General features: G+C 44.2%; 1 protein-coding gene across 1 annotated transcript in view; it reads left to right on the top strand.

Moving 5' to 3' along the window:
* lcp2a (lymphocyte cytosolic protein 2a) overlaps positions 1–16,120 on the top strand; it is a 207,920-nt gene that overhangs the window by 169,241 nt on the left and 22,559 nt on the right. Inside the window, exons 14-17 of the mRNA XM_072263528.1 lie at positions 1,855–1,882; positions 2,026–2,038; positions 4,944–5,079; positions 12,463–12,503. Of these exons, the coding sequence (XP_072119629.1) occupies positions 1,855–1,882; positions 2,026–2,038; positions 4,944–5,079; positions 12,463–12,503 (218 nt within the window). The remainder of the gene's footprint in view (positions 1–1,854; positions 1,883–2,025; positions 2,039–4,943; positions 5,080–12,462; positions 12,504–16,120) is intronic.

The following is a 16,120-nucleotide window of genomic DNA, read 5'->3' as shown; positions in this document are numbered from 1 at the left end:
TTCTTATTCTTCATCTGCCTCCATATATCCTCAGCAGACAAGCTCTCCTTTCTGTCCTGACTGAGCTATGCCATGACATATTCCTTGACTAGTAATGCCACATCTTTCTCTTTAATCCTTCCTGCTGCATCTTGTTTAAAACAACTGGACCCCAGAACACAGAGTTGCCAGTCGCGCTCCTCCTGGAATGAAGTTTCACTATTGTTTACAATGTCGTAATTCCACTTACTGATCCATGCTCTAAGCTCACCCCCAATTCTCCTTGTATTGAAATAGGTGAAACTCAGAACATTATTCCCACCATGCTCGACCTTTTGATTCCTGTCTTTATACGTAGGGTTAACAGCATCTTTCCCCACAACCACTCCACTATCTGCCTTGACACATTGGTTCACATCCCTCTGCAACTCTAGTATAAACCCTGCAAAGCAGCACTAGCAAATCTTCCCCCTTATTTCGCCTCCAGTTCAGGTACAGACTATCCTGTTTGCACAGGTCCCTAGAAGAGACCACAATGATTCAAAAATCTGAAGCCTTCCTCCTGCACCATCTCCTTGCCACATCATGTTAAAATGTGTGATCTTCCTATTTCTGGTCTCACTGTACGTGGCACGGGTGGCAAACCTGAGATCACAAATCCGTGGTGGTTTTGTCTTTTAACTCACTGTGCAGGACCTTCTTATCCATGTCATTGGTACCACATGGAACACGACTTCTGGAGGCTCACCCTCGCATGATGATCAATACAAGATGTCTCTGCCCCGGCTCCTGGGATGCATTCTATCTGGAAATTGCATTGTCCACAAAAACTCCTTTCTGTTTCACTAACCAATGAAGCCCCTATCACTACGACACACCCCTTCACTCTCCCACTTCCCCTCTAAGCCGCAGAGCCAGATTTAGTGCCAGAGACCTGACTGCTGTGACTTTCCTCTGCTAGGTCATTCCCCCCACAACAGTATCCAGAGTGGTAGATTTGTTATTGAGGGGAATGGCCACAGAGGTATCCTGCACTGGCTGTCCATCTCCTTCCTCTTTGTGATAGTCACCCAGTTACATGTGTCCTACAGCTTAGGTATAACCAGATCCAGAGTTCTTCCAGTGTCAGCTCTAATTCCCTACACAGATTGTTAGAAGCTGCAGCTGGATGCATTTCTTCAGGTGCGGTCGTCATGGACTCTGGGGATCTCTCCTCTTCACACATCCCACAAGAGGCAGCATTGTTATTGTGATGCTATTCCAGCTCAGGGCATTCCAAAGTTCAGAGCCCAGTTCTGGTGTTGTTCTGAAGGGAGTCCCTGTACATTCTCCCCACAGAATACGTGGGCTTCCCCTTGTGCTCCAGTTTCCTCCCGCACTCTAAAGACATACCTGGTAGTTTAACTGGTCATTGTAAATTGTCCCGTGATTAGGTTAGTGTTAACTGGGGTTGTGGGGTTGCTGGGGCAGTGCGGCTGGAAGGGGAGGGACGACTCTGTGCTGTATCACTAAGTAGATAAATAATTCCACTATCCTGCCTCACATTCCCACTGCTCCAAGTGTTTCCAAGATTTTGGTACTTTCCGAACAATTCAAATTAATTGATAAAATTGCTTATTATATTTTAACAACTGAAATAGTTTAGTTTCAAAATGCTGGGAAAATTAACATAATGCATTAAAATTTGTAAATAGCTTTGTGTTACTGGATTTAAATCTCTCATCAGTATTAAATCAATATGAAATATACTTAACTTTTTCAACTGACCACAGTTAAACCCACATTCCACAGGGCTCACTTGGAGAGGTTCCTGTCAGAATATTAAATTCAATCACATTAAAGAAATATTAATCTGAAAATGTTTTCTTTTCTCAGACCAGTTATACCAGACAGAATGCTTGAGGTAAGAATAGAATAACTTTTGTAATGTTTCCAGGAACAAATTCAAATAATAACTAAAAAAGTAAATTTGTAAGTAATTTGTTACTGTACAAAGTGAACAAGGATTTTCTATAAACACTACCTTCTTTTTCCTTTGCATTTCAGGATGAAGTTGATGGTAAGTAAACAGTATCAAATATCACTCTTACTAAACATCTATATTTATGTTGCCTATACCTTTAAGAACAAGATTTTGGATGTTAATTATGGAATTTAGTATTGTAGATCTTTTGTTTTGAAGTGTTCTGCTGCAAAGTACACCGTATCCACTTTATAAATCCTTCTGGAGTTATCCATTACCAGCTTGCCTGGTGAGGGTCCGACAAGATGCCACACAGTTTTACTTTACTGTGCCTTCAATAGGATGGGTTACAAAACATACTTTGTTTCTAATATATACAGTAAATACAATTGGCAATATTATCATCATTCACTGTAACAAGTCATTGTCAATGCCTCTACTATTTTATCCATAACATAAAAAATTATGAGGGGGATAGATAGAGTTGACGTGAATAGGCTTTTTCCATTGAGAGTGGGGGAGATTCAAACATGAGGACATGAGTTGAGAATTAAAGGGCAAAAGTTTAGGGGTAACATGAGGGGGAACTTCTTTACTCAGAGAGTGGAACGAACTTCCAGCAGAAGTGGTTGAGACAGGTTTGATGTTGTCATTTAAAGTTAAATTGGATAGATACATGGACAGGAAAGGAATGGAGGGTTATGGGCTGAGTGCAGGTCAGTGGGACTAGGTGAGAGTAAGCGTTCGGCAGGGACTAGAAGGGCAGAGATGGCCTGTTTCCATGCTGTAATTGTTATATGGTTATATGGTAACATTGCAAAGCTGAACTGTTTGAGATCCAGCCTCTTAGTATCCCTTAGATGTTTATTTGCACAGGAAGATCAGCAAGTTTTGGGCAGATATGCACTTTTCTCCATATTGATGATCTCCTAGCAATTATCGTTATCCCAGTGTGGCTCCCTAGAAATGCTCCTGTGTTACACAGCTGTTCCAGCCTTTGACAAAGATCACTGCATCGCTCTCCAAATATCTTCTACCACACTGTTATCAGACTCTCGAACAAACCTCTCAGACACTAAAACATGAACATCAATAGATCTCCCAATTTACCTTGTGAATATCCTTGCTCTTTATTTGTCTTCCTGCAATGCATTTTCTCTGTAACAGTAACACTATAGTCTGCATTTTGATTTCCTTCTTAGTTTCCTTGCTATATTTTATATGGTATGACCTGTTTGGATGGCATGCAAACAAAGGCTTTTGACTACCTTAGTACATGTGACAATGATAAACCAATTCCAATACAAACAGCTGAAGAAGGGTCTCTGCCCGAAACATCAACTGTTTTTCATTTCCATAACTGCTGCATGATCTGGTGAATACCTTCAGCAACTTGTGTGTATTGCACTGGATTTCCAGTATCTGCAGAATCTCTTGTGTTAAATGTTAAACATTTAAGTTGCTAGATAGGGTAATCAATAAATTAACCGCATTTCCAGAATGGTGTTGAGCCTCTTTTACATGGTGTTGGAGCTGAACACATCCAGCAAGTGTAAATTATTCCATCTGAACGTGGCTTCAGGAAATGCTTTGACTTGCTCTTGTAACAACAATATCAAGCCTCAATCTGCTGTAATTTTGAAAGTTAAAACTCAAAGCACTTTCTATAGTTGAAGAAATATAAATGAAGTCTCCTCCTTATGGGTTCATGATCAAAACTTACTTGCTTCCACCTTTCCAAGAATGGAGCAAGAGGTACTTGATATTAGTTTGTAAGGAGGTATATTCCTTCCATGTTTCCTCAGTGCTTCTGCTCGTCCTGGTACTGGAATCTGAGGTCCTCAATTCCATCCCAAATGCTCCTTCTCCACCTTTAATTGTGGTGAGTCAGGGATTCCCATTGTCAGTGACGCTGGAAGGCTTAGGTTATAAGGATTTGGTTTTTTTTGATAGGATATACTGCTTTCCATGATAGTCTAAAATAGAAGGTGTATGTCTAAGATGAGGGGAAGTAGTGTACCGTGTATCAGAGGAATTAAGTTTTCATATGGAGAATAGCTAGTATCAGGAATGAGCTACCAGAGCAGGAAAAGTAGCCCCATTTAAGGGGCATCTGGACAGGTGTTTAAATGAGCAAAGTATATGGAATTAATACAGGCAAGTGGGATTAGTATCGCTAGGTATGATGTTTAGCATAGACATAGGGCCCATTTGTGTTTGCCGTTGATCAGTATTTCGCTGTATCGTGATACACATGACAATTACAATTCCATTCCAAGATCATTGTGGACTTCAGGCATGCCAGGAGTCACATTCACGTCGCCATCTACATCAACGGAGTTGTAGTGGAGTGTGTATCAAGCTTCAAATTCCTTGGTGTCCACATTTCCGAGGATCTCACCTGGTCCCTGAACTCCTCCATCCTGATCAAAAAGGTGCAACAGTGCCTTTATTTCCTGCGGAGCATCAAGAAAGCTCACCTCTGTCCCAGGACACTGACGGGCTTTTACCGCTGTACGATTGAGAGCATACTCACCAACTGCATCTCAGTGTGGTATGGCAATTGTCCCGTATCAGACCGCAAAACACTCCAGCGTGTGGTGAAAACTGCCCAGCGGATTATCGGCACCCAATTGCCCACCATTGAGAACATCTACCATAAACGCTGCCTGGGCAGGGCGAAAAGCATTAGCAGGGATGCATCTGACCCTAACCATGGACTTTTTACTCTCCTCCCATCCAGTAGGCACTACAGGAGCCTCTGCTCTCGCACCAGCAGGCACAGGAAGAGCTTCTTCCCTGAGGTGAACAAGTAAACAAGCACATCCTGTGAATGAAATCAAAAGGTTTTAACCTTTCTTCCTTTCTGTGAATATAGATATTAAAGAAAAACATAGTTTTGGAAAGAAAATAATCCCAATCATCCATTGCAGAGGCTGGGAAACAAGTCCATAGATGGGTCTCATTGAGATTAAAGTCATTTCATCCAATTCTCTTTCAGGATTTTCTTCCAGATCCATTCCTCGACCAATTGACTCTGCTCTGAATGCCAACACTTTTCCATATAGATCCTCCCGACCAGGACCGAAGCCTAATTACTCAGGAGGGAATCAAATGCCACTATCTAATGCTGAAAGGTATTACTCCTAATAGGTTTACAACTTGATCTTTGCTGTAGAAAATAGATTGTCATAACACTGTTATCCTAAAATGAAATATAGAAGAGCAACAGACTACTGCTGTCTCTATGTGTTTGTGGAAATTCCATCGTGTGGCCTTTTCGGATCGGAATCGGAAGATGTTGAATCCTTGTGGGTTGGGTTAAGAAACTGCAAGAGTAAAAGGATGTTGATGGGAGTTATATACAGGCCTCCCAACAGTGGCTGGGAGGTGGACCACAGATTAAAACAGGAAATAGAAAAGGTGTGTCGAAAGGGCAAAGGTGTGTCGAAAGGTAGTCATGGGAGATTTTAATATGCAGATCATTTGGGAAAATCAGGTTGGTAATGGATCTCAGGAGAGTGAGTTTGTTGAATGCCTAAGAGGTAGCTTTTTAGAGCAGTTTGTCATTGACCTTACCAGGGGATCAGCTATACTGGATTGGGTGTAATGTAATGAACCGGAGGTGATTAGGGAGCTTAAGGCAAAAGAACCCTTGGGAACCAATGATCACTGTATGATTGTGTTCAACTTAAAATTTGATAGGGAGAAAGTGAAGTCTGATGTAGCAGTATTTCAGTGGAGTAAGGGAAATTATAGTGGTATGAGAGAGGAGTTGGCCAAAGTAAATTGGAAGGAGCTGCTGGCAGGGATGTCAGCAGAGCAGCAATGGTGTGAGTTTCTGCGAAAAATGAGGAAGGTGCAGGACACATGTATTCCAAAAATGAAGAAATACTCAAATGGTAAAGTAATACAACCGTGGCTGACAAGGGAAGTCAAAGCTAATGTAAAAGCAAAAGAAAGGGCATACAACAAAGCAAAAATTAGTGGGAAGATAGAGGATTGGGAAGTTTTTAAAAACCTACAGAGAGCAACTAAAAAAAATCATTAGAAGGGAAAAGATGAAATATGAAAGCAAGCTAGCAAATAATATCTAACTGGATAGTAAAAGTTTTTTCAAGTTTGTTAAAAATAAAAGAAAAACAAGAGTGGATATAGGACTAGAAAATGAGGCAGAATAAATAATAACAGGGAACAAGGAGATGGCTAAATGAGTATTTTGCATCAGTTTTCACTGTGGAAGACATCAGCAGTATGCCTGATGTTATAGTGTTTGAAGGAAGAGAAGTAGGTGCAGTTATTGTTACAAGACAGAAGGTGCTCAAGAAGCTGAAAGACCTAAAGTACATAAGTCACCCGGATCAAATGAACTGCACTCCAAGGTTCTGAAAGAGAGAGTGTTAGAGATTGTGGTGGCATTAGAAATTATCTGTCAAAAATCATTGGACTCTGGCATGGTGACAGAGGAATGGAAAATTGCAAATGTTACTCCATTCTTTAAGAAAGGAGGAAGGCAGCAGAAAGGAAATTATAGACAGCCTGACCTCAGTGGTTGGGAAGATGTTAGAGTCAATTGTTAAGGATGAGGTGATGGAGTACTTGGCGACACAGGACAAGATAGGACAAAGTTGGCATGGTTTCCTTCAAGGAAAATCCTGCCTGATGAACCTGTTGAAATTCTTTGAAGAGATTACAAATAAGATAGATAAAGGGCATGCAGTGGATGTTGTGTATTTGGACTTTCAGAAGGTCTTTGAAAAGGTGCCATACATGAGGGGGCTTACCTAGTTAGGAGCTCATGGTATTACAGGAAAGTTACTACATGGTTAGAGCACTGGCTGATTGGTAGGAGGCAGTGATTGGGAATAAAAGAGTCCTTTTCTAGTTGGCTGCCAGTGACTAGTGGTGTTCTTCAGGGGTCGTTGATGGGACCACTTCTTTTTATTCTGTATATAAATGATTTAGATGATGGAATAGATGGCTTTGTTGCCAAGTTTGCAGATAATACAAAGATTGGTGGAGGGGCAGGCAGTGTTAAGGAAACGGGTAGGATGCAGAAGGACTTGGACAGATTAGGAGAATGGGCAAGAAAGTGGCAAATGAAATACAATGTTGGAAAATGCATGGTCATGCACTATGTTAGTAGAAATAAACGTGCCGACTATTTTCTAAATGGGGAGAAAAATCCAGGAATCTGAGATACAGAGGGACTTGAGAGAACTAGTGAAGAACACCCTGAAGGTTAACTTGCAGGTTGAGTTGGTGGGAGGAAACAAATGGCATGTTAGCATTCATCTCAAGAGGTCTAGAATACAAGAGCAAGAATGTGATGCTGAGGCTTTATAAGGCACTGGTGAGACCTCACCTTGAGCATTGTAAACAGTTTTGGGTCCCTGCTCTTAGAAAAATTGTGTTGGCATTGGAGAGGATCCAGAGGAGGTTCACAAGGATGATTCCAGGAATGAAAAGGTTATCATATGAGGAACGTTTTATAGCTCTGGGCCGGTACTCGCTGGAATTCAGAAGGATGAGGGGGGATCTCATTGAAACCTTGTGAATGTTGAAAGGCCTAGACAGAGTAGATGTGGAAAGGATGTTTCCCATGGTGGGAGAGTCTAGGACAAGAGGGAGACAGCCCTAGGATAGAGGGGCACCTGTTTAAAACAGAGATGCTGAGGAATTTCTTGAGCCAAAGGCTGGTGAATTTGTGGAATTTGTTGCCACATTCAGCTAGGGAGGCCAGGTTGTTGGGTGTATTTAACACAGTGATGATAGGTTCTTGATTGGACATGGCATCAAAAGTTATGGGGAGAAGACCGGGAACTGGGCTTGAGGCGGAGATGGAAGAAAGGGATCAGTCATGATTGAATGGTGGAGCAGACTTGATGGACCAGATGGCCTAATTCTGCTCCTATCTCTTATGGTCTTTTGCCAGGGTAAACAGCAATTTTCCAGAACCTTTCATTTCTACTTTACCCCATCATTATTGATTAGCTTCCCCAGTTAGTTAGACTAATTGCAAAATGGGCTGAAATTAAACGTTATAACCCAACTTATAGTAACTTAGGAAACAACTTGCCATAGATTCATAGAAAATAATCAATTTAAAATAGAATGTGGAAGCTAATACTACAGAAGTACATTTCAAAATGGAATGATATTATGTTGTTCTTACAGTAGTCTATAGTGATAAAGTAATCTCACTCTGGATTTTATTAAGTCAAGCAATTGATAATCTGTCTCAACTCTAGTTAGTCTCCAATTCATTGCTTATAGAAACATAGAATAGAAAACCTACAGCACAGTACAAGCCCTTCAGTCCACAAAGCTGTGCCGAACATGTCCTTTAAAAATGACCTAGGGTTACCCATAGCCCTCTATTTTTCTAAGCTCCATGTACCTATTGAGGAGTCTGTTAAAAGGCCCTATCGTATCCGCCCCCGCCACCGTTGCCGACAGCCCATTCCACGCACTCACCACTCTCTGCATAAAAAAAATCACACCCCTGCCATCCCCTCTGTACCTGCTTCCAAGCACCTTAAAATTGTGCACTCTCGTGTTAGCCATTTTAGCCCTGGAAAAGAGCCTCTGACTATCCACACAATCCATACCTCTCATCATCTTATACACCTCTATCAGATCACCTCTCATCCTCTGTCGCTCCAAGGAGAAAAGGCCGAGTTCACTCAACCTTTTCTCATAAGGCATGCTCCCCAATCCAGGAAACATCCTCATAAATCTCCTCTGCACCCTTTCTAAAGTTTCCACATCCTTCCTGTAGCAAGGTAACCAGATCTGAGCACAGTACTCCAAGTGGGGTCTGACCAGGGTCCTATATAGCTGCAACATTACCTCTCAGCTCTTAAACTCAATCCCACGGTTGATGAAGGCCAATGCACCGTATGCTTTCTTAACCACAGAGTCAACCTGCGTAGCAGCTTCGAGTGTCCTATGGACTCGGACCCAAAGATCCCTCTGATCCTCCACACTGCTAAGAGTCTTCCATTAATACTATATTCTGCCATCATGTTTGACCTACCAAAATGAATCACCTCACACTTATCTGGGTTGAACTCCATTTGCCACTTCTCAGCCTAGTTTTGCATCCTATCAATGTCCCGCTGTAATCTCTGACAGCCCTCCACACGATCCACAACACTCCCAACCTTTGTGTCATCAGCAAATTTACGAACCCATCCATCCACTTCTTTATCTAGGTCATTCGTAAAAATCACGAAGAGCAGTCGTCCCAGAACAGATCCCTGAGGCACACCACTTGTCACCGATCTCCATGCATAATATGACGCGTCTATTACCACTCTTAGCATTCTGGATCCAAAAAGCAATGTCCACTTGGATCTCATGCCACCTTACTTCCTTACCCTATCAAATGCCTTGCTGAAATCCATATACACTACATCCACTGCTCTACCTTCATCAATGTGTTTAGTCACATCCTCAATCAGGCTGGTAAGGCACAACCTGGCTTGACAAAGTTATGCTGGCTATTCCTAATCATATTATGCATCTCCAAATGTTCATAAATCCTGCATCTCAGGATCTTCTCCATCAACTTACCAACCACTGAGTTAAGACTCCCTGGTCTATAATTTCCTGGGCTATCTCTACTCCCTTTCTTGAATAGAGGAACAACATCAGCAACCCTCCAATCCTCCGGAACCTCTCCCGTCTCCATTGATGATGCAAAGATTACCACCAGAGGCTCAGCAATCTCCTTCCTTGCCTCCCACAGCAGCCTGGGGTACATCTCACCTGGTCCTGGTGACTTATCCACCTTGATGCTTTCCAAAAGCTCCAGCACATCATCTTCAATAATATCTACATGCTCAAGCTTTTCAATCTGCTGCAAGACAGCACGACAATCACCAAGATCCTTTTCCATAGTGAATAGTGAAGGAGAGTATTCATTAAGTACCTCTGCTATTTCCTCCGGTTCCATACACACTTTCCCACTGTCACACTTGATAGGTCCTATTCTTTCACGTCTTATCCTCTTGTTCTTCACACACTTGTAGAATGCCTTGGGGTTTTCTTTAATCCTGCCCGCCAAGGCCTTCTCATGGCCACTTCTGGCTCTCCTAATTTCCTTCTTAAGCTCCTTCCTGTTAGCCTTATAATATTCTAGATCTCGAACATTACCTAGCTCTCTGAACCTTTTGTAAGCTTATCTTTTCTTGTTGACCAGATTTATTACAGCCTTTATACACCACGATTCCTGTCCCTTACCATAACTTCCCTGTCTCATTGGAACATACCTATGCAGAACTCCACACAAATATCCCCTGGACATTTGCCACATTTCTTCAGTACTTCTCCCTTAGAACATTTGTTTCCAATTTAAGCTTCCAATTTTCTGTCTGATAGCTTCATAGTTCCCCTTATTCCAATTAAACGCTTTTCTAACTTGTCTGTTCCTATCTCTCTCCAATGCTATTGTAAAGGTGATAGAATTATGATCACTATCTCTAAAATGCTCTCCCACTGTGAGATTTGACACCTGACCAGGTTCATTTCCCAATACCAGATCAAGTACAGCCTCTCCTCTTGTAGGCTTATCTACATATTGTGTCAAGAAATCTCCCTGAGCACACCTAACAAGCTCCACCCCATCTAAACCCCTCACTCTAGGGACATGCAATCGCTATTTGGGAAATTAAAATCTCCCATCACGACAACTCTGTTATTATTATACCTTTACAGAATCTGTCTCCTGTCTGGTCCTCAATATCCCTGTTACTATTGGGCGGCCTATAAAAAACACCCAGTACAGTTATTGACCCCTTATTCCTAACCTCCACCCACAGAGACTCCGTAGACAATCCCTCCATGACTTTCTTCTCTTCTGCAGTCATGACACTATCTCTGATCAACAGTGCCACGCCCCCACCTCTTTTGCCTCCCTCCCTGTCCTTTCTGAAACATCTAAAGCCTGGCACTCGAAGTAACCATTCCTGCCCCTGAGCCATCCAAGTCTGTGTAATGGCCACCACATCATAGCTCCAAGTATTGATCCACGCTCTAAGCTCATCCGCTTTGCTCATAATACTCCTTGCTTTAAAATAGAGACATCTTAAATCATCAGTCTGAGCGCATCCCTTCTCTGTCATCTGCCTATCCTCCCTCTCGCACTGTCTCCAAGCTTTCCCTATTTGTGAGCCAACAGCACCTACCTCCGTCTCTTCAGTTCGGTTCCAACCCCCCAACAATTCTAGTTTAAACTCTCCCCCATAGCCTTAGCAAACCTCTCTGCTGGGATATTGGTCCCCCTCGGATTCAAGTGCAACCCGTCATTTTTGTACAGGTCATACCTGCCACAAAAGATGTCCCTATGATCCAGAAATCTGAAACCCTGCCCCCTGCTCCAATCCCTCAGCCACACATTTATCCTCCACCTCACTCTATTCCTATACTCACTGTTGCGTGGCACAGGCAGTAATCCTGAGATTACTACCTTTGAGGTCCTGCTTCTCAACTTCCTTCAGGTAGTCTGTTTTCAGGACCTCCTCCCTTTTCCTGCCTATGTCATTAGTACCAATATGTACCACGACCTCTGGCTGTTCACCTTCCCACTTCAGGATATCGTGGAAGTGTTCAGTCACATCCCAGGCCCTGGCACCTGGGAGGGAAACTACCATCTGTTTTTCTTTCCTGCATCCACAGAATCGCCTCTCTGACCCCTAACTATAGTCCCCTATCACTGCTGCCTTCTTCCTTTCCCTACCCTTCTGAGCCACAGGGCCAGACTCTGTGCCAGAGGCGCAGTAACCCAGGTAGGCTGTTCCCTCCAACAGTACTCAAACAGGAGTACTTATTGTTAAGGGGGACAGCCACAGGTGTACTCTCTAGTATCTGTCTCTTACGCTTCCCTCTCCTGACTGTGACGCACTTATCTGTCTCCCGAGGCCCCAGTGTGACTACTTGCCTATAGCTCCTCTCTATCACCTCCTCACCTTCCCTGACCAGATGAAGGTCATCGATCTGCATCTTCAGTTCCGTAACGCGATCCCTAAGGATCTGCAGTTCGATGCACCTGGTGCTGATGTGGCCACTCGGGAGGCTGGGAGTCTCCAGGACTTCCCACATCTGACACCCAGTACAGAACATTGGCCTCACTTCCTGTTTCTATTCTTCACAGGTAACCTACCTCGCCTCGATCTGTTGTCGCTGAAGCCCCATTGAGCCAAAGCCCTCGTATTCTGACTCCTGTTACTCTGTCACCCGCTCTATAAAGCTGTTGCCTTTTAAACTCTTGGCGCCGCTCTAATTCACTGATGCCCATGCACTTGCGCAGTCGACCCTCAATCATGTTTGTGCTTATATTCATTCCTTCGTGGATATTTTTAAAAAGTAATTTTGACCTGGCTACTGTTAGTACATCGAGAAGTATCAATAATTTTATAATAATTTGGTGTCATATCAGATGTCACTTCTGTTTCTTTTCATCCTATTAACGTTCTTCTTCATCTCCTTTCCATGAACCGCCCACCCTTCACGACAAGCCTTTCACCAAGTGCGTCCTTGCCACCACGGTTTCAACAAGGTACGAAACTGGTTTATTATTTTCTTCCTGTGTAAAATGTTCACTGTCTAATGACAAAGTTGATTCCTAACTTATTTGGTACCATTGCTGAGAGGCTGTTGCATTGCAAAAGGTGTTTTCTTTTGCTTCAGTTGTTTAATCTAAGAATTTGTTTTCTCTCTCAGATAAATGTAGAAAATTTGACAGCATTATTTCAATAAAAAAACATAATATTTATCCCTATGTTCTTGCTAATGTGATGGAGTGGTTAAAATTATATTTCTACTGTTACGCTGTTGGGCATTTTATTCTCGCAAACACGAGGAAATCTGCAGATGCTGGAAATTCAAGCAACACACACAAAAATTGCTGGTGAACGCAACAGGCTAGGCAGCATCTGTAGAAAGAGGTACAGTGGACGTTTCGGGCTGAGATCCTTCGTCAAGACTAACTGAAAGAAGAGATAGTAAGAGATTTGAAAGTGTGAGGGGGAGGGGGAGATCCAAAATGATAGGAGAAGACAGGAGGGGGAGGGAGGGAGCTAAGAGCTGGAAAGTTGATTGGCAAAAGGGATACCAAGCTGGAAGAGATCATGGGAGGGGAGGCCTAGGGAGAAAGAAAGGGGGAGCTGAGCCCAGAGGATGGAGAGCAGGCAAGAAGTTATAGTGAGAGGGACAGAGGGAGAAAAAAAGAGAGAGAAAAAAGGGTAAAATAATAATAAATAAATAAATAAGGGATGGGGTATGAAGGGGAGGAGGGGCATTAACGGAAGTTAGAGAAGTCGATGTTCATGCCATCAGGTTGGAGGCTACCCAGACGGAGTATGACGTGTTGTTCATCCAACCTGAGCGTGGCTTCATCTTGACAGTAGAGGAGACCGTGGATAGACATATCAGAATGGGAATGGGATGTGGAATTAAAATGTGTGGCCACTGGGAGATCCTGCTTTCTCTGGCGGATAGAGCGTAGGTGTTCAACGAAATGGTCTCCCAGTCTGTGTCAGGTCTCAGCAATATATAGAAGGTCACATCGGGAGCACCGGACGTAGTATATCACCCCAGCCGACTCACAGGTGAATTGTCACCTCACCTAGAAGGACTGTCTGGGGCCCTGAATGGTGGTGACGGAGGAGGTGTAAGGGCATGTGTAGCACTTGTTCCATTTAGAAGGATAAGTGCCAGGAGGGAGATCGGTGGGAAGGGATGGGGGGAGCAAATAGACAAGGGAGTCACGTAGGGAGTGATCCCTGTGGAAAGCGGGGGGGGGGGGGAGGGAAAGATGCGTTTAGTGGTAGGATCCCGTTGGAGGAGGTGGAAGTTACGGAGAATTATATATTGGACCCGGAGGCTGGTGGGGTGGTAGGTGAGGACAAGGGGAACCCTTCCCTAGTGGGGTGATGAGAGGATGGGGTGAAAGCAGATGTGTGTGAAATGGGAGTGATGCGTTTAAGAGCAGAGTTGATAGTGGAGGAAGGGAAGCCCCTTTCTTTAAAAAAGGAGGACATCTCCTTCATCCTGGAATGAAAAGCCTCATCCTAAGAGCAGATGCGGCGGAGATGGAGGAATTGCGAGAAGGGGATGGCATTTTTGCAAGAGACAGGGTGGGAAGAAGAATAGCCCAGGTAGCTGTGAGAGTCCGTAGATTTATAGTAGACATCAGTAGATAAGCTGTCTCCAGAGGTAGAAACAGAAAGATCAAGAAAGGGGAAGGAGATGTCGGAAATGGACCAGGTAAACTTGAGGGCAGGGTGAAAGTTGGAGGCAAAGTTAATGTAGTCAACGAGCTCTGCATGCGTGCAGGAAGCAGCGCCAATGCAGTCGTCGATGTAGCGAGAGAAAAGTGGGGGACAGATACCAGTATAGGCTTGGAACATGGATTGTTCCACACAGCCAACAAAAAGGCAGGCTTAGCTGGGACCCATACGGGTGCCCATGGCTACACCTTTAGTTTGGAGGAAGTGGGAGGAGCCAAAGGAGAAATTATTAAGAGTAAGGACTAATTCCGCTAGACGGAGGAGAGCGGTGGTCTTCGAACACACTTCTTTGGCAAGGGCTCTCCCACCCCCACCAATGACCCCTTCTCCTGTCTTCAACCCTCCTCCTCTTTGTGGACACCCTGCTCTGGTCTTCTGCCTGCTCTGGATCTCTTTATTGCTAACTACCGACGGGACATTAACCATCAACTTCACCACACCTTGTTCCCATTGCAACCGCATTCATTCCGAATGCTCTGCTCTCCACTCTCTCCGCACTAATCCTAACCTGACTATAAAACCCACCGATAAGGGGGGTGCTGTTGTAGTCTGGCGTACTGACCTCTACCTTGCCGAGGCACAGCGACAGCTCGTGGTTACCTCCTCTTATTTACCCTTCGATCATGACCCCACTAAGGAGAATCAGGCTATTTCATACACCATCACCAACTTTATCAGTTCAGGGGATCTCCCATCCACTGCTACTAACCTCATAGTTCCCACACCCTGCACTTCCCGTTTCAACCTCCTACTCAAGATCCACAAACCTGCCTGTCCAGGTAGACCCATTGTCTCAGCCTGCTCCTGCCCCACCGAACTCATTTCTGCATACCTCGACACTGTTTTATTACCCCATTGTTCAATTCCTTCCCACCTACTTTCGTGACACTTCTCACGCTCTGAATTTTTTCAATGATTTTAAGTTCCCTGGCCCCCACCGCTTTATTTTCACCATGGATGTCAAATCTCTATATACTTCCATCCCCCACCAGGAAGGTCTCAAAGCTCTCCACTTCTTTTTGGATTCCAGACCTAACCAGTTCCCCTCTACCACCACTCTCCTCCGTCTAGCGGAATTAGTCCTTACTCTTAATAATTTCTCCTTTAGCTCATCCCACTTCCTCTAAACGAAAGGTGTAGCCATGGGCACCCGTATGGGTCCTAGCTATGCCTGCCTTTTCATTGGCTGTGTGGAACAATCCATGTTCCAAGCCTGTACTGGTATCTGTTCCCCCAATTTTCCTTTGCTACATCGACGACTGCATTGGTGCTGCTTCCTGCGCGCATGCTGAGCTCGTTGACTTCATTAACTTTGCCTCCAACTTTCACCCTGCCCTCAAGTTTACCTGGTCCATTTCCGACATCTCCTTCCCCTTTCTTGATCTTTCTGTTTCTATCTCTGGAGACAGCTTATCTATTGATGTCTACTATAAACCTACGGACTCTCACAACTACCTGGACTATTCCTCTTCCCACCCTGTCTCTTGCAAGAATGCCATCCCATTCTCGCAATTCCTCCATCTCTGCCGCATCTGCTCTCAGGATGAGGCTTCTCATTCCAGGACGAGGGAGATAGCCTCCTTTTTTAAAGAAAGGGGCTTCCCTTCCTCCACCATCAACTCTGCTCTCAAATGCATCACTCCCATTTCACGCACATCTGCTCTTACCCCATCTTCCCACCACCCCACTAGGGAAGGGTTCCCCTTGTCCTCACCTACCACCTCACCAACCTCCGAGTCCAACATATAATCTACGTAACTTCTGCCACCTCCAACGGGATCCCACCACCAAGCACATCTTTCCCTCCCCTCCTCTCTCTGATTTCTGCAGGGATCGCTCCCTACGAGACCCCCTTGTCCATTAATCTCCCCCCCCCCCATCCCTC

This window comes from Mobula birostris, chromosome 7, assembly GCF_030028105.1.
Source record: "Mobula birostris isolate sMobBir1 chromosome 7, sMobBir1.hap1, whole genome shotgun sequence".
NCBI lineage: Eukaryota > Metazoa > Chordata > Chondrichthyes > Myliobatiformes > Myliobatidae > Mobula > Mobula birostris.
The sequence above is the reverse complement of the archived record's forward strand: the minus strand, read 5'-3'. Positions and strand labels throughout refer to the sequence as shown.